General features: G+C 41.8%; 2 protein-coding genes across 2 annotated transcripts; one reads left to right on the forward strand and one right to left on the reverse strand.

The window, feature by feature from the left end:
- Window positions 1–277: 277 nt before the first annotated feature.
- LOC134465205 (nascent polypeptide-associated complex subunit alpha, muscle-specific form-like) lies at window positions 278–6,807 on the forward strand. The gene is made up of 8 exons (XM_063218747.1): window positions 278–631; window positions 733–903; window positions 1,008–1,126; window positions 1,403–1,559; window positions 1,736–1,851; window positions 2,764–2,944; window positions 3,301–6,300; window positions 6,732–6,807. Exons 1-7 carry the CDS (start codon window positions 307–309, stop codon window positions 6,264–6,266), a joined length of 4,035 nt encoding a protein of 1,344 aa, XP_063074817.1. The 5' UTR covers window positions 278–306; the 3' UTR covers window positions 6,267–6,300; window positions 6,732–6,807.
- A 5,306-nt stretch (window positions 6,808–12,113) lies between these two features.
- ahsg2 (alpha-2-HS-glycoprotein 2) lies at window positions 12,114–15,688 on the reverse strand. The gene is made up of 7 exons (XM_063218748.1): window positions 15,399–15,688; window positions 14,594–14,701; window positions 14,066–14,150; window positions 13,797–13,963; window positions 13,568–13,672; window positions 13,287–13,358; window positions 12,114–13,134 (listed from the first exon to the last, which is right to left on the reverse strand). Exons 1-7 carry the CDS (start codon window positions 15,618–15,620, stop codon window positions 12,796–12,798), a joined length of 1,098 nt encoding a protein of 365 aa, XP_063074818.1. The 5' UTR covers window positions 15,621–15,688; the 3' UTR covers window positions 12,114–12,795.
- Between the last annotated feature and the right edge of the window lie 1,546 nt (window positions 15,689–17,234).

A 17,234-nucleotide genomic window follows, 5' to 3' on the forward strand; every position in this document is an offset into this window, starting at 1 on the left:
AGGACAAAGGGGACAGTTGTCCCAGGACCAGGGAGAGAGGGGCCCCAGAATTGGGTCCGTATTACATTGTATGTATTGGGCTGGGAGCCCTTACTCACGACTTTGTCCTGGGCCCAGCCAAAGCTGTCAGCGGCCCTGCATGCATTCGCAATCAATTAGCACTAGGTTGCCCGAATTCAATTAGCGTTCGTTATCCAATTGACCATAGACACGCTTGCCCATAAACTATATAGACACCTTAATTGTTCACGTCAGTATACTTTGTGTCACTCGTGTGGTGCGCGTGCAAACATTTGCATCCCTATAATGGCAACAGGACCGCAGCAACACGCACGGGCTTGGGTGTTTTGGCTTGCATGTATTTCTTTACGTCTTTGTAGTAGTCTGGCGGGGGGTGAAGTTTGGTTACCTAAAACCAAAGACGGATTCGCGGGACAAAACGCACCAATCCACGCAAAGAACTTGTCTGAGCCATCAATTGAAAGGGTAATGCTTTACGGGCATTTAACCATTGGAACAAAAAAATTTAGTCCGACTGCCGAGAGAAGCCCTTCTGATAAAGAATCCGAGATGTTTGCAGATTATCCCGCAAGGGACGCCAATTACCAATCGGACTCCCATTACCAACCAGGTATGTTGCGAGCGTTCAGTGATTTACGGGAGTTGTGCATTTACATTTAAAATGCGCGTATTTTCACTGTGAACTTACTATGATGTTTTTTAATCAATCAGTGCAGGAATCAGAACACCTGACTGAAGGAGTGACTCGCCCAAGGAACAAGAAGACGCGTGCTGTGGACCGCTTACTAGGAATGAAGCCAAAAGTGGAGTGCGGCGACGACTCGATGACTCTGAAATTAAATGGAGCCACATCGTTGGGGTATAATTTTCTTGTTGACCGGGGTGAGCCCACCATTTTTTTTGCCAAGTTTGATTGTAGGCCTACCGTTTTAAATCCCCACTCCCCAAGGCATATGCATGCGTAATTTTGACTTATCATTTATAAGGAAATGCACACCCACTTCCATTGATGAAAATGCCTTCAGACTGTGGCTACAATGTAAGAAGGACCTGGAGGGATTTGGCTTTCAGTGCACCTTATGATGGCTGCTTTGTTGCTCAAGAGGTACGTTGTAGTTTGGTATATAACAGTGAAAATATAGTAGCCTAACCTGGGTTGCAAGCAGGGCTCTAAATTAACTTGTTTCCTCACCAGGCTGGTAAATGTTAATCTCACTAGTCAAACACGCATATACTCACTAATGGGTCAAAGTGGCCAGTAAGATGGTCTTTTCTACCAGAAAAAAACCTGAAAGTTCACCAGCATTTGGCCGGCTGGCTGGTGTTAATTCAGAGCCTTAATTGCAAGTAATGTTTTAAAAATATATATTTTCAATCCTAGGACTCCTGTCATGTGTTGCCTCTGGTCATCTATGGCCTGCCGGTGAGGATGAGCTGTCCAACCACAGCACCAGTGCCACCCTCAGTGTCTTGCCATGCCAGTGGAATGACTGTGGAAATGCAATCATCTGGCTCTGTTAAAACTATTCAAGTGAAGGGTAATGGTCACATCTCTAGTTCTGCTTTAAAACATTTGTCAATTTGCTTTAACATGGTGTAGTTATCAGTTACCTGGATGCCAAGACATGATTTTTTTTCTTTCATTTTGCAATATCTGAAACTAGAGTGAGGCTTTGTTGTAACATTCCGAACATCTGACTTTTCTCTCTTTTAGTAAATGGCAAGTGGGAGTCCTTGATGAAAATATCTGCCCGTTGTGGCTTCAGTGTTGTAGAACATCCAAAAGGCGTGACCATATCTGCTCCTTACCAGCCCTGTATTAAAGAACAGGTATGGTTTAAAGACCCAGGATTCATTGTAATGCCTTTTTATGAATAATGAACCATCCATTTTAAGGTATTCCCTTCAGCTTATGTTTTACAGGGTACGTTTGTGACTTCCACCTCCATGTTCGCCCTTGCTGCAGGTCTCTGGTGTATAAAGGACAGGCACTGTTTTAAGTTCCCATAATTTTAACCCATTTAGAGCTAAGCATGATTGTGCATATGTGCTACATTGACCTAGGTGCCTGGAGCAACATAGAGACTGCATTCAGGCTCTTGAGATTTGAGTTTTGTATTGAACATGTGGGCATGTTAACGCTGAATGAGTGCATTATAATGCAAGATGAGTCTCCTAGGTTTTAAATGCAACGGATTTCATGTTTTATGTGCTCTGGAGGCTGAGTGCACCTTTTTCCCAAAAAGGGCTGAGGCATTCAGCAGGTGTTTTTTGCAAGTGCCTTAAACTCAACATTATGGGTAGTCACTGGCGTGTTTTGTCAAACGTCTAAGGCAGGGGTGTCAAACTCAGATTGACTGAGGGCCAAAATCAAAATCTGTAACTAGGTCGCGTCGCAGGCTGATCTAGATATAGATAGATATATATATAATATTTTTAATGGACTGAAATTGTGCATGCATATACTTAATGAGTGTGTGCATGTTCAAATGTTGCTACATTGTACATTAATGGTGTACTGTATGTGGACCAACTGTTATACACATTTGAAATGATCTCGCGGGCCGAATAAAATGATTTGGCCCCGGCTCCTGTGTTTGACATCCCTGGTCTAAAGATTCCCTTCCACTCTAGTTACAAGTAGCCTAGTCATTAACTGACTCTTAAATGCCATGGTCGGCTGTGTCCAAGTTGCTTTAAAATCAAGATGTTTACCAACTGCATGTTTTGACTTACTTTCAGGATGGTTTGTTGACTTTTGAAGTAGCGGCCGAGGCAGACTACAAGATCTCTTGTCCAATTCAAACATTTAGTCCCACTGCTACGGTGACTACTTGTCCGGAGTGCACAAACACTTGCCCTGAGTGTGCAAGCATTAAGTTGCCTGGTTCTCCAGAGACTGAACAGGCAATCCCACAAACCAGTAAGTCTTCAGTTTCACCACCTCCATACAATACAATACAATATCTTTTATTTGTCCTTGTGGCGAGCACAACGAAATTGAGCATTCCTTTTTGAAGCAAAAATGAAATAAATAGAATGGTACATGTATAAATAGTACGCTTTTGAAGCATAATTAAGTTCTGTTATGGCCGCTGGGTAGAAACTGTTTTTTTTGTCTGTTTGTCCTGGTTTTCATGGACCTGTATCTCTTGCCAGATGGTAGCAGTTCAAACAGATTGTGGGTGTGAATTGTCTCCCAGAATGCCCTTGGCCTTGCATATTGCCATGTTACAGAAAATACCCAAATAAACTAATTGACGTGTTTTTGTACTACAGATTCTCAAACACCTGGGCCTGCACATGCCCAGCATCCTCCAAGACCAGCTCCACTGTCTACAGAAGCTCCTTTGTCTGCTGTTGATTCCAAGTGGCCTAATCCCATGCAGTTTCCAGCACAGTTTCCTTACTTCTGGCCTCCCCTTACACCCAATGCTGTTCCTGAGAAACCACAACCACCTCCAAAAGCTGTTGTCCCAACTACACGGGCTCCTTTGGATACAGCTGCGCCCAAAATACCATCACCCGGTGAAAACTCTAACAGCAATAAGCCTGATACCATGCAGTTTCCAGCACAGTTTCCTTTCTTCTGGCCTCCCCTTACCCCCAATTATGTTCCCGAGAAACCACAACCTCCTCCAAAAGTTCTTGTCCCAACTACACCGGCTCCTTTGGATACAGTTACCCCACCAGCACCCGTTGAAGACTCTGACAGCAAGAAGCCTGATCCCATGCAGTTCCCAGCACAATTTCCTTTCTATTCAATACCTCCTGAATATTTTTGGCCTAGACCTAATACTATTCCTGATATTTCTGAAAAACCGCAGCCACCTCAAAATACTGTTGCCCCAAGTACACAGGCACCTTTGAATACAGCTGCCCCAAAAGCACCAACGCCTGTTGAAGACTCTACTGATATCCTACCTCCACTGAATCCTGGGCCTATGCACTTTAATCCACAGTATTTTTATCCACCCAATCCTGGACATTTCATCAATCCTGGACGACAGCAGCCTCAACCGGCTGTTGTCCAAGCTACTCCAGCTCCTTTGGATAATGACATTGCACCAACACCTGCACATGCCCAACGTCCTCAAAGACCAACTCCACTGTCGACAGAAGCTCCTTTGTCTGCTGTTGATTCCAAGTGGCCTGATCCCATGCAGTTTCCAGCACAGTTTCCTTACTTCTGGCCTCCCCTTACCCCCAATTATGTTCCTGAGAAACCACAACCACCTCCAAAAGCTGTTGAAGACTCTGCTGACAGCCAGAAGCCTGATCCTATGCAGTCCCCAGCACAGTTTCCGATCTTCAAGCCTCTCCCTCCCCTCAATTCTGTTCCTGAGTTTTCTGAGAAACCACAACCACCTCCAAAAGTTCTTGTCCCAACTACACCGGCTCCTTTGGATACAGCTGCCAAGACACCAGCACCCGTTGAAGACTCTACTGACCGCAAGAAGCCTGATCCCATGCAGTTCCCACCACAATTTCCTTTCTATTTGGTGCCTCCTGAATATTTCTGGCCTAGACCTAATACTATTCCTGATATTTCTGAAAAACCACAACCACCTCAAAACACTGTTGCCCCAAGTACACGGGCACCTTTGAATACAGTTGCCAAGACACCAGCACCTGTGGAAGACTCTGCTGACAGCAAGAGACCTGATCCCATGCAGTTCGCAGCACAATTTCCTTTCTATTCGATGCTTCCTGGACATTTCATCAATCCTGGACCACAGCAGACTCAACCGGCTGTTGTCCAAGCTACTCCAGCTCCTTTGGATAATGACATGGCACCGACACCTGCACATGCCCAGCATCCTCCAAGACCAGCTTCACTGTCGACAGAAGCTCCTTTGTCTGCTGTTGATTCCAAGTGGCCTAATCCCATGCAGTTTCCCTCTAAGGCTAAGGCTGATGGACAGTCTGAATCTGGAGATCAATCACAGAGCAGCTCTAAATCTCTTGATGCCAATGGCAATGATCTGCCTGTACAGTGCTCCAGTGTTTGTGCAATCTCTTCTGCATATTGCTGTCCCATGTCGGTGTCCTTTCATCAGCACCACCACCATCACAATCATAATCATTTCTCTCCTGCATTACACCATCACACTGCAGACCAACAAGCGACAGGTGGCAATGGGCAAGAACATTCCGATATCGAACAGCTCTTTAGAAATAAGCAGCCTAGTTCGTCTTTGAATTCAACCGAGAAGCAGACGTCCTCAATTCCATCGCTGAAGAGTTTATTTTTCCCTGATCAGAATGAGAAACATGCAGTCATCACAGGTACGCCTGCTCCAACTGTTGCTAAACCAAGTTTGCCTCCAAATGATCAGATCCGTCCTCCCTTCTGGAATCCGCACATGCCCGTCCCCATTGCTGTCCCTGGGAACCTCCATGCTGAACAGCTAGCTCGGATGTTGCCTCCAATCCTTCCCAACCCTCAAACTGCAGCAGAACCTTACCCCAATAACCCTACAAAATTGTTGCAGAATGCCAAGTATCTGGCTCCAGACTTTGCCTCTAGTGCCAATCCTACTGATCCAGCCAACTGGTCTCACAGGATCGAGACCCCCAGAAAAAGTCCAAGCATGTCTAATCTTCAGACCAAAGCCATTTCAAAACCTCAGAGCCCTGTGCCAGATCCTGATCCCGTATACCCGTGGCTTCAGATTCCCTACTTTCTTCCATACCAGCCACTAACCTCTAAATCAAGTACCAGCTCTGAACAGCCTTCCTCTCCCAGGGAGTCCGACACTCTTGTGGATCAAACCCCTCAATTTCCCAATAATTTATTGTCGCCAATAAATGTGAAGCCTCCAAAAAATCTCTCCCACTCATTGGCCTCCTATCCATTTTTTATCCCCACTTCTGCACTGAGATCACATGTACCAGAGGGCATGCAGAGCATGCCTGGTGAATCATCAGATTCACCTCAGGTACATTCTACAGCATCAAAACATTCAAGTTCAAAGGCTGAAGTGGCTCCCTCTGGACTGGGTCCTCAAAGGCAATACTGGCATCAGATGGCTCCTGCGAAGGCCATAGCTGGTAATGGGTACTCAAAAGTGCCCTCAAAATCCCAGTCTACAAAACCTCAAGTAAACATGATTGGGCCTTCTAACCAAATTCTACCACATTTGCACTCGAGGTCTGGTTCCAATGGTAAATCCATTCCACCAATGGGTCCCCCTCAGTCTTTTAAGGATTACTGGAAACCGCCAAGGACTTTTCGGTATTGAAGATCTTCTGGAAGGCAGCTTTCATGATCCGAAGGTGTGTAGTTTAAAAAAAAAAACTATTGAAATGTGCTTTTCCATCTCTGCTTTAAAGGAACAGTCCTCCCTTTTTTGATTTTCACATTTTTGCATTATTCATGAATGTGCATATAATTTTCGTCTAGGTTTTCCATTGCCTAGTTTAACAGTATAGCCAAATTAAGCGTAGCAATTTTAAGTCTATGGGGGCAAATAAAACCTCATAAAATGTACTTATAAAGTACTTTGCCTCCATTCACTTTCAGTGATTATGCTAAGCAATGCTAATAATTCTGATCCCATAAATCGAAGTACTGAAAACTGAGATGAAAATGATCTGCACATTCATGAATAATGCTTGGAAATACTGCAAATATGTGAATCAAAAAAGGGTGGACTGTTCCTTTAAGCTAATACTTATGATACTTGTGCATTTTTGTTTTTCTACAGAGAAGGATTTCATGGGACTCTCGGGCGTGCATTGAACATCAAAATGTCATTCTATTTAATAAATCTCCGAAAGGAATCCTTATGTGCAGAGTTTCTTTATTGGGGTTTTGACGGAAAATTGTCACTACATGTTGTGCTTGGTATTGGGTTTCTGACTTCAAGTGATGCACTAGAGTTTTTATGCCTTGTTGTGATGAGGTGAAGTGTTTTTCATTTTACCTGTGCAATACAAAACGGGCACTTAATGTGGTCTAATCTGCCCTGCTAAGGCAAAAGGCAGTAACTTCAAATTTTTCAAAAATTAGTTTTTTTCATATTTGCAATAATAAGCATCAGTTTTATCATGTGAACAAACATGGAGTTTGAAATCAGTTGTTTTGAGGGTAAAAAAAGGTGTAAAGTAAAACAAGCTGAAAATCCTTTGGGTAAACTAAGGCAGAAGACAGTAACTTCAGTTACTGTTTTTTGCCTTCTGCTCTGGACCTGCAGAATTCTGGAACTCTGATGTTCCAAACTGAGGCAGAACACAGTAACTTCAGTTACTGTTCATCTGTTAACAGTTAAAACTCCTTCTTTAAATTTCAGTCATGTAAATAATCAAAAAATATAAAATGAAACTATTATATTATGAAACATGATCAGCCTGTTAGGAAATGTGTGTAACTATTATTTGAGGTAGTATGAAATACAAATACACACACAAAACCCATTTATAATTATATTATTATTATTATTATTAACAATTTATATGTTAATAAACATGACATTTTGTCATGACTCTAATAGTGTGTATACTGCTTAAATTATATGTGAAAGTTGTATTTGTTGCTTATTATTCAGATTTTAAATGGAAGTTACTGTCTTCTGCCTTAGTATGACTAATTGTCATTCCGGGGGCAATGCTAAGGCAGAACACAGTAACTTCCAAAAAAGGGTCAAAGGTTAACTATTTGTAAAATTATTTTTTATGAATAGATGTAGGCAGGCATACACTACAAACTGTGAAAATTACAGCTTTGTAGCTATAACCAGATTGTGGTGACATTCATTTATTTTAAGATAACTTTAACATCATTTTTCTCAGTTTCACACTCTGGTGAGTTACTGTCTTTTGCCTTAGTAGGGCAGCAATAGTCTCACCCTAAATCTGCTTTCCCCTACAATGCAGGGGTGGGGAACCTATGCGGCTGTTTTATCCGGCCCCTGACATCATTTCAATGTTATGCAGCTTCACATGAGCTATGACTTTTTTTTTTTTTTTTTTAAAGGAATCTTCGAAATTACTTTTTCAATACAATTACATTATATTCAGGGGACCAAGAGAAGATGGGGTCTGTTTTAAAGCTGGCTGCCTTCAATTTAGACCTGAAGTGCAGGGGAAAATCCTGGTTTGTGTTCATAGGATGGCCCTTGGAATTTGAAGTGGCCCCTTGAATGCAAAGGGTTCCCCAACCCTGCCCTATGGTTGCATCGTTGGGTATTTTTTACTAGGGTATTGGGAGCATTGGGCAGAATGTTGAATTTCAACTTTGAATGGGAAATTTCCTATTTGGAGATCAAATATTTGCTAAAGAACCTTCTAAAAGTAGTCCAACACTGCAGTGCCTTTTTTTTTTTTTTTTTTTTTTAAGAATTTTCTTGGGGCTTTTCAAGCTTTTATTAGTTTCCCTTCCTATACCTATACCGGAAGCAAGTTGGAGGGATGGGGAAGTGCCCGGCAAAGGTACCGAGTCGGAATCGAACCTGGGTAGCCGCATACAGCATTTGACCAGGCCACAGGTCAGAGGAGAATGGCCAGACTGGTTTGAGCTGATAAAATGGCAACATTAAGTCAAAGAACCACTTATTACAACTGAGGTATGCAGGGGTGGAAGAAGTAGCTACTGAAGTTGTGTAGCCTACTTAAGTAAAAGTAGAAGTACCCTGGGAAAAAAATGCTCAAGTAAAGGTTGTACACCAAAAATGTACTTAAGTAAAAGTCCTAAGTACTAACTTTTAACTGGGTAGAAAAGTACAAAGTACTCACGCAATGGCTGTCTTTCTCCATGTCTGCCTACAGTACTTGATCCAGTAGGAAAAAGTTTCTGCAATGGTTTTCGGTTCTATTTGAACATGACTATGGAGTCCTGTTAATGTTTTTTAAAGTATCTTTTCTGTCTGGGTGTCAGTTTGGGATAGGGGCTTGGTCCCGCCTCCCTGCCCGCAGCTGAGGCTACTCAAATATCCACGAAACACAACAGGAAAACCTAGGATAAATGTAACTAGTAACGAAGTCTTCCTCTAAAAATGTAAGGAGTAGAAAGTACAAGTAGTTGTCAAGAAATGTAAGTAAGTAAAAGTAATCTTTTTTATTAATCACGTAAGTACAAATTCCACAAAAAACTACTTAAGTACAGTAATGAAGTAAAAATACTTAGTTACGTTCCATCTCTGGAAGTAGGCCTATGCATAAGAGAATCTCTGATTACATAGCACATCAAATCTTGAGGCAAATGGGCTACATCAGCAGAAAAACACATTTGGTGCCACTCCTGTCAGCAAAGAACAGGAAAATGAGGCAACAATTTGCACAGGCTCACCATAAACGACACTAGAAGATCAGAAAAATGTTGCCTGCTCTGATCTCTACTGCAACACTCAGGTGTAATGGTCAGAATTTGGCATCAACGACATGAAAACCTGGATCGACCCTGCCTTACATCAAAATTTCAGGCTAGAGATATAATGGCATAAGGATATTTTCTTAGCACAATTTGGGCCATTTAGTACCAATTCATCTTTGTTGGAAAGCCACAGCCTACCTGAGTATTGTTGCAGGCAGTTCTTAAGGCAAAAGGGGGGCCAACCCAGCACTAAAGAGGTGTGACCTATGAGTGTACATCCTTAATGGGAGCAGTAATTGATTAATAATCATGCTCTTTGTAGATTTCCTTTTTAAGAGAGCTCAGGTGCAGACAGATATTGAAGTGAAGTGTTGTTCAAGGGGTGGAAAACTATCCAAAAAAAGTGAAAGAGGATTATAATGACTTGAAAGAAGATGAATTAAGTCAGTAGAAGTCCAAAGTTCCAAACATCAATTAAATCAGTGGTAAAACATAATGCCGCTTTGCAGAAGTTATATCATTTATTTGTGATATAACCTATATGAACTAAATGATCAAGTATTTTATATTTTCTTACACAGTATGCACCTTACTTACTGTCTTACATTGGATAATTTTAATTAACTCTTGCCCTCCCTACAATATCAGTTGACTTGTGGCTACAGCCGAGCACCACCCATGGCTACAGTATATCACGAAAGTGAATACACCCCTCACAGTTTTGCAGATTTTTGAGTATATCTTTTCATAGGAAAGCATTACAGAAATGTAACTTTGACACAATGATTAGTGACCTTTTACCAACATATTTAACCACTTAAATTTCTTGTTCACTCAGAAAAAAACAAAATACAGCCATTAATGTTTGAACATGTACTCACAAAAGTGAGTACACCCCAGATTAAAATCCGGTAGAGAAGGGGCTATGTTGGCTCGAATCGTCTCGAAATGAAACGAAATGAAAAGGGAGGTCATCAGTGTGCGTTTCAACCTTTCTTTGCATTGAACTTTTAAATGTTGAGTCTGCATCTGGCTTAAATAGATTGGTGTGAGATTTGAATGCAATCCTATGGAGAATATCATGATCTGCTTCAGTAGTCACAGTGCATGTTGACATGCATGTCTCTTTTAGGTGTATTTCAGATTGCCAATGTTGACAGCATTCATGCATCCCCAAACCATGTCAGTCCCACTACCATGCTTGGCTTATGAGAGGATACACCTTTTTTATAAAACTCACTTGTTTACCACCACACATGCTTGACACCATCTAAGGCAAATTTGTTTATCTTGGTCTCTTCAGATCACACGACATGGTTCCAGTGATCCATATCCTTGGTCTGTTCATCTCTCTTGAGACCAAGATAAACAAATTTGCTTCAGATGGTGTCAAGCATGTGTGGTGTTAAACAAGTGAGTTTTACAAAAAAAGGTGTATCCTCTCATAAGCCAAGCATGGTAGTGGGACTGACATGGTTTGGGGATGCATGAATGCTGTCAACATTGGCAATCTGAAATACACCTAAAAGAAACATACATGTCAACATGCACTGTGACTACTGAAGCAGATCATGATATTCTCCATAGGATTGCATTCAAATCTCACACCAATCTATTTAAGCCAGATGCAGACTCAAAATGTAAAAGTTCAATGCAAAGAAAGGTTGAAACGCACTCTGATGACCTCCCTTGTCATCCCTTTTCATTTCGTTTCATTTCGAGATGATTCCAGCCAACATAGGCCCTTTTCTACCGGATTTTAATCTGGGGTGTACTCACTTTTGTGAGTACATGTTCAAACATTAATGGCTGTATTTTGTTTTTTTCTGAGTGAACAAGAAATTTAAGCGGTTAAATATGTTGTTAAAAGGTCACTAATCATTGTGTCAAAGTGAAATTTCTGTAATGCTTTCCTATGAAAAGATATACTCAAAAATCTGCAAAACTGTGAGGGGTGTCTTCACTTTCGTGATATACTGTATGTTCATTATCAAGCCAACTCCCACTCATGGTGTCCTGCTCCAATGGAATATATTTCCCATCGATGTGCTATATTTTATTTCTGCTACAAGTACTTTGGTCAATAGAGATGAAAAACAATTGAAAGTTCATGAGTATTCATTGAAAAGGGGATATTTCGTCCTTCAGTGCAATATGAAATCATCCTTCAGTACAACAGATAGGCCTACTTTTGCTTACTGTAACTGTAAAAAATGTGTATTTAGATTTTTTTTTTAAAGCCTTGGTCTTCACATAAAATAATGTATTTTTGGTCAATGGGAACACCCCATTCTTCTTTGACCTGCCCGTAGTTTACATGTACCACCTGCAAGTCCTGTCTCCCTCTATGACTAGCAATGGTTGCTATTTATTAGTTATGGTGTTGAAAAATGCTGGCTGTTTTATGCAGGCAACTGATCCCTTGTGAAGATTGTGGGCTGGGTATTTTGTTTAGCAGCACTGGACACCATGGCCATAGCCAGGAATTTGAAATAAGGGAGGTCCATAGTGTAGGATGTTGCCCGGAGTATCTATTGTAACTATGTTGCTCATTGAAAATATGCTGTCTTTTGCCAAATTTGGTCTTTTCATGAATATTTGCTAATTAATGAACTAATATTTAATATTTAATTATTGTTTTGCAGCTGAAAAGATTTCAGGAAATTCGAAATGGCGGACAATGGAGAAGATCCCCTTTTTGATGTATGAAAAATATTATTTTCTCTAAAAATAAGAGAGGTCTGGACCTCCCTTACCTCATATGTGGCTACGGCTATGCTGGACACAAGTAGGGTTGCCAGCTTGCCACCCCTGACAAACACCTAGACATCTCAACAATTACTGTACCAATCCTTTTGCTTGAAAGCAATGACTCCCTTTGTTCAGTGTCCAGGGAAAATATTTCCCCGGGGAAAGACCCAGGGCCGGCGCAGACAAGGTGGGTCACCTAGGACGTCAAATGTCTTGGGGGCGCCACGTCCCACATAATTAGAGCATTAAGCAAAATATTGCATTAAACTTTGACAATGATTATTCATGGGTATACACGTAGGTACTAGATCAGCTGTGCTCGATCAGATGTATGGCAGTATGTTTTATGTATATGTAGATGCCCATTTCTAATTCCACTAAAAGGAAAGAGGGTTGCTCAAGTCGCCTAGGGCACCAAATTGACTAGAACCGACCCTGGACAGACCATGAAACTCTGGGACCATCAGGAAAAACTGGAACCGGTGGCAACACAAGTGAGCCATGCATGTTGTTTTGTGGTGGAGGCTTATCAACGTTTAATTCAGTCATTTGTTCCTTTTACAGATCATGGGATGTGAGGATTTTCTTTAGTCAGGAGTGAATGGACTAAAGTTCAGATAAAGTACCTTTCAGTAATGTGTGCATTAATAAGAGTAAAGTCAAGACCAAAGTCGGCTTGACCAGGGGACTATACTAAGAAGCTGGTTAAGTTAAGTTAAGAAGTGTTTAACTTTTCCTGGGCAGATGGGTACTACTGGCACCATGGGTGGTTGGCCACTGGGGGCCACTGTTTCAGCTGCAGGTGCTTCTCTCTTCACTATGGGGATGATAGATGCTGGTCTCATCTTGAGTGATTCCAATGATTCCGCTGACTCAGCGGACAGCAGCCCCGGCCCATCAAGTACAGGCATAAATGCAGGCACGACGGGCACCACAGGCACGACGGGCACGACAGGCACGGTGCCGTTCTGAGCAGGTACAGACACGGTGCTGTTCTGGGCAGGCACTCCAGGCACTCTGCCGTTCTGAGCAGGTGGCAAAATGGGCTCCTGTCACATACACATAGAATATAGAATATCTTATTTGTCATTGAACAACGAAATTGAGCACATGCAAATTTCAATATGTTACAAGGTGCTTATTGCTTTAGAGTGAAGTGATGTTATGAAGAAAACTGTACAATCTATTCCGTGAATACTACCTGTGGGGCAAATATCCGACAGTCAACTGCAACATTTGCATTGACACTTCCAGCAGTGCAGAAACCATAGCTCTGTAAAATATTGAACAGGCTTAATATTTCACATCAGAACAAAGTGAAATATGAAGAAGATGCACAATGTCGAAACGTCATGTTATGTTTGTGTGCTAAAGTACAGTATTTGAGAGCTTCAGTCATCTTTGGTATAGTCTTGCTGAAGTGAATCAGCCAGAATTCTAAATAAATGCTAAATTCATGTTATGGGTTGTAGATATACTTACAGCCACAGTTTGATTCAGGGCCACACAGTTGTCATCCTCTGTTGTGGTGCAGTTTGTTTCCACAATGGCATATTCAGAAAAGACAGATGGCCCACCAGCTAAAATCTGCACAGGCAAATAAAGTAAAAGTAAAAACAGAAACTTCAAAAACTAGAAAAACAAAACAGCTTATGTACAATTAATTCACTTTGTAGGTTCTGAATGTGTAGTATTTAATATGTTTTTTCACCTGAGTGGATAGGCGTCCAACTTCCAAGATGGCATATTTGCTGAGGGAGACATTGGCAGTTCTGTTGTTGAAGGCAGCAAGAGAAGCTGTGGTCATCTGAAGAGCGTTAGTGTCGTTTAAGGGTAACAAGTTAGGGCAGCCCACACAGAGATCCTCAGCTGAAGTTTCTAGAAAATGGAGCCAACGTGGGGTTGGATTACAATTTGACTTGAGGTTCTTTGAGTAACAACAAGACACGTTTTATTTATTCATACAAGAGTTCCTTTTACCCAATTCAGATTTGCATCGGTGTTGTACTACTGTTAAAACTCCACCAGTTTTGGTGAATGCAACATCACAGTCAGCCTCCACTGCCTATAAACACAAGATGGGGGAAAAAAATAAGTCAATCAGTCATAATATTTTAGCATGCCTTAATCATACGTTATACTTGTATAACACAGGTAACTTATCACTAATCAACTCGAGGCAGTAAAATATATATTCTTACAAGGCTGGTTTATGCTTTGCGACTAACCATCCCTTGCATGCACTTATAAGTAATAAATGCGAAGGCTGGCAATAATAACTGATTGAAAGAATAGGCCTACCACAAGGGATGCCGTGTATGTCATATTTTCCCATGACACCCATGAAACAAGGATGCACTGCTGCATCTATTACCTTTTACATCTATTACATTTACATGCAGATAGAGACAGCAAAAATAAGTTTAAAACCAAAATATGAATTACAATGAAATACTTTTTCAGCTTTACAGTTTTTTGTTGTTTTTATTTATGCTTAGTTCAACTTACGACTTCGGCCTTAGTTCTGACTGGGCAGGCAGCCAATGGAGTTGGATCGAGGACATGGCATTTGGTCTCCAATAGTTCAATCTCCATTTTGTAGATGTCCATGTTTGGCTACAAAAGAGTACATTTCCAGTCATATAATTACTTTCATACATGCACCAAAAGCACAAAATGATCACAGTATGTGTAATTCTTTGTGTTCCCTGCCCTTCCTTAAAGGATAACTTCAGTCAATTTCAACATGTAGTTGTAATGCTCACTCTACCCTGGACTTGTCAATACCTGTCAGTACCTTTTCTTCAGCCTTTTCTGAGATCCTGGTCATTGTAATGGGGGCAGGTGTTTGTTTACATTAAAAAAAAAAAACATCTTGATTTATTCCCAAAAACATCCAAAAGGTTATGCAACATCAGCAGACAACTAGCAAACAGCAATAACTTTTGGGCAAATATTTGGAGTAGGCCTATGTTAAGAAATTTTAAAATGTAAACAAAAGCTGCCCCCATTAGAAAAACCCATATCTCGGAAAGGGCTGAGCCGAAAAAGACAAGTCAAGGGTAGCATGAGCAATACAACAGCATATTGAAATTGACTGAAGTGGTCCTTTAAAAAAAAAAACATTGTTATGTTTGATTAAACCTTGTTCATATATACTTTAATGGATTTATAGTTTGGATGATACAGTCACTGCTACAGCAATGTTGATCTATACAGTGTCCTTATGAGTCCTGCCCTACATTATTTCACAAGAACCTGCAGGGAGAATTCTGTGCGTTGCTTGCAATGCACTCCTTCAGTTCTCACTCACCATGGCAGTGATTTTAATTTCGTCTATCTGGTTAAGGGAATACTTGAATCCACTGGTGCGCTGAGCATTGATGTAATCCTGGAAGACACCTGCCGCCATCTCAGCTTCTGGGGAGTCACAAGGCGGCAATGTGACCGTGGGTAGCACCGGTGCCCCAGCGGGTAGCACCTGGGCCCAAGCCCTCACAACCAGCACCCCGAAAAATACACAAAGGACTTGCATGCTATCGACTGGCCGGCCAGCAGCTCCGTTTGGCTCCAGCTGCAAAAGATGATGAATGGCAAAAGGTGATCGAGTACAAAACATGGGCGTTTTATATACCTTGTACTTTAGTCTAGAGACATGGCTAAGGTAAACATGGAGACTCTACGCAAGCGTACCTTGTGCAACAGATTAAAGATGAGGCAGAATGGATGTCTGCCAGTGTAAATGTCACTTTGTACAATCAATTGTAATAGGCCATCGGATGACTTTGGATCTTGGAAGTAAGGTGGCTGGAAAGGAAGTTATTAGTTAAGAATCCATTCATGGACTTCCTATTCTGAGTTTGTGTACTCCATGTGTGCCTTTATTAAGTGAAAACAGATTGTTCAATTAATTAATTGATGCACTGTAACTATTTATTTTACACCAATATGCATTGCACTACCTTTTGTAGTCTACTGAGCAAGTTACTATATGCAAGGGCTTGTCCTTAATAAAGCATTGTGATGCCCATGCAGTAAGCACCACCCATGATGTTCTTGGTCCTCTGCAACAACAGTACTACTTTACACCTTTTTTACACCAGCTAAACACCAATTTACTTTCAGTCCCTCCAAACTCTGATGGTATTCATTAACCTAAAGAACATTGCTAGTTTATACAAATTGTTTTAAAAAAGGGGGTGGCGGGGTCTGGTGCCATACGGATGTCAATTTCTGTTATTTCTTATTTATTTTCAGTGCATTAGGCTAAAGTTTCGACAAGTGTGGCTAGTGCCGTTGACAGCTTTGACCGGGCCCTGGACAAAGACATCTGAAAGGGCCCCCTTCCCCATACATGTACGAGCCAGTTGTGGGCTTGTCCTCTCCCTGGGCCCGGGACAACTGACCCTTTAGTCTCCCCTTGTCGGCTTCCTGAGTGTGGCACCAGATTTTTTTCCCTTTTTAATTCATGTCGGGTCCCGCACCGGTTGTACCGGATTAGCTTCCGGAGCATGGAGTATGTGTTTCCTCTGTTCCTTGTTAGATGTATCCACGTATCTCTATATGTGGTTTTGTCTGTCCGTTGGTCCGTCCGCCGTGACGTTTTCCCAATCATTGAAAACTGCTTTAAAATGATAATAAACAACTGAAATATGACTCCCTATGAACATTTTTGCTATTCTTGAAAGTGAAAAGTGAAAGCCCATTGGGAAACTCTTACTCCCATTGTCATTGTGACACAGCACTCCACAGCACACAAGTGAACACTGCACACAATGAAATTGCATTTATGCCTCACCCGTGCAAGGGGGCAGCCCTCAGTGGCGCCCCATGGGGAGCAGTGCGGTGGGACGGTACCATGCTCAGGGTACCTCAGTCATGGAGGAGGATGGGGGAGAGCACTGGTTGATTACTCCCCCCACCAACCTGGCGGGTCGGGAGTCGAACTGGCAACCTCTGGGATGCAAGTCTGATGCCCTAACCGCTCACCCATTCTTGACCTCTTGGGATCATATCTGTCTGTTTGGACGCATCGTTGTCTGCCTGTCGGACTTGTTACAATGGTATTTGTGTTGTCACTGTTGTGTATAAGACAGCAAGTCCACCTGGCACAGCATTATCCCCAACTTTTACTTCAAAACTGATATGA

This window comes from Engraulis encrasicolus, chromosome 16 (genome assembly GCF_034702125.1).
Source record: "Engraulis encrasicolus isolate BLACKSEA-1 chromosome 16, IST_EnEncr_1.0, whole genome shotgun sequence".
In the NCBI taxonomy this organism is placed as follows: Eukaryota; Metazoa; Chordata; class Actinopteri; order Clupeiformes; family Engraulidae; genus Engraulis; species Engraulis encrasicolus.

Bases quoted from the DNA above. Each gene is read 5' to 3' on its own strand.
- ahsg2 (XM_063218748.1), bottom strand. From the start codon at position 15,620: ATGCAAGTCCTTTGTGTATTTTTCGGGGTGCTGGTTGTGAGGGCTTGG. The intron at 13,673-13,796 runs GTGAAAAAACAT...TTGCCTGTGCAG, and splicing joins TTGGACGCCTATCCACTCAG to ATTTTAGCTGGTGGGCCATC. The intron at 13,359-13,567 runs GTAAGTATATCT...AATATTTTACAG, and splicing joins CCCTGAATCAAACTGTGGCT to AGCTATGGTTTCTGCACTGC.
- LOC134465205 (XM_063218747.1), top strand. From the start codon at position 307: ATGGCAACAGGACCGCAGCAACACGCACGGGCTTGGGTGTTTTGGCTT. The intron at 632-732 runs GTATGTTGCGAG...TTAATCAATCAG, and splicing joins GGACTCCCATTACCAACCAG to TGCAGGAATCAGAACACCTG. The intron at 1,560-1,735 runs GTAATGGTCACA...TCTCTCTTTTAG, and splicing joins TAAAACTATTCAAGTGAAGG to TAAATGGCAAGTGGGAGTCC.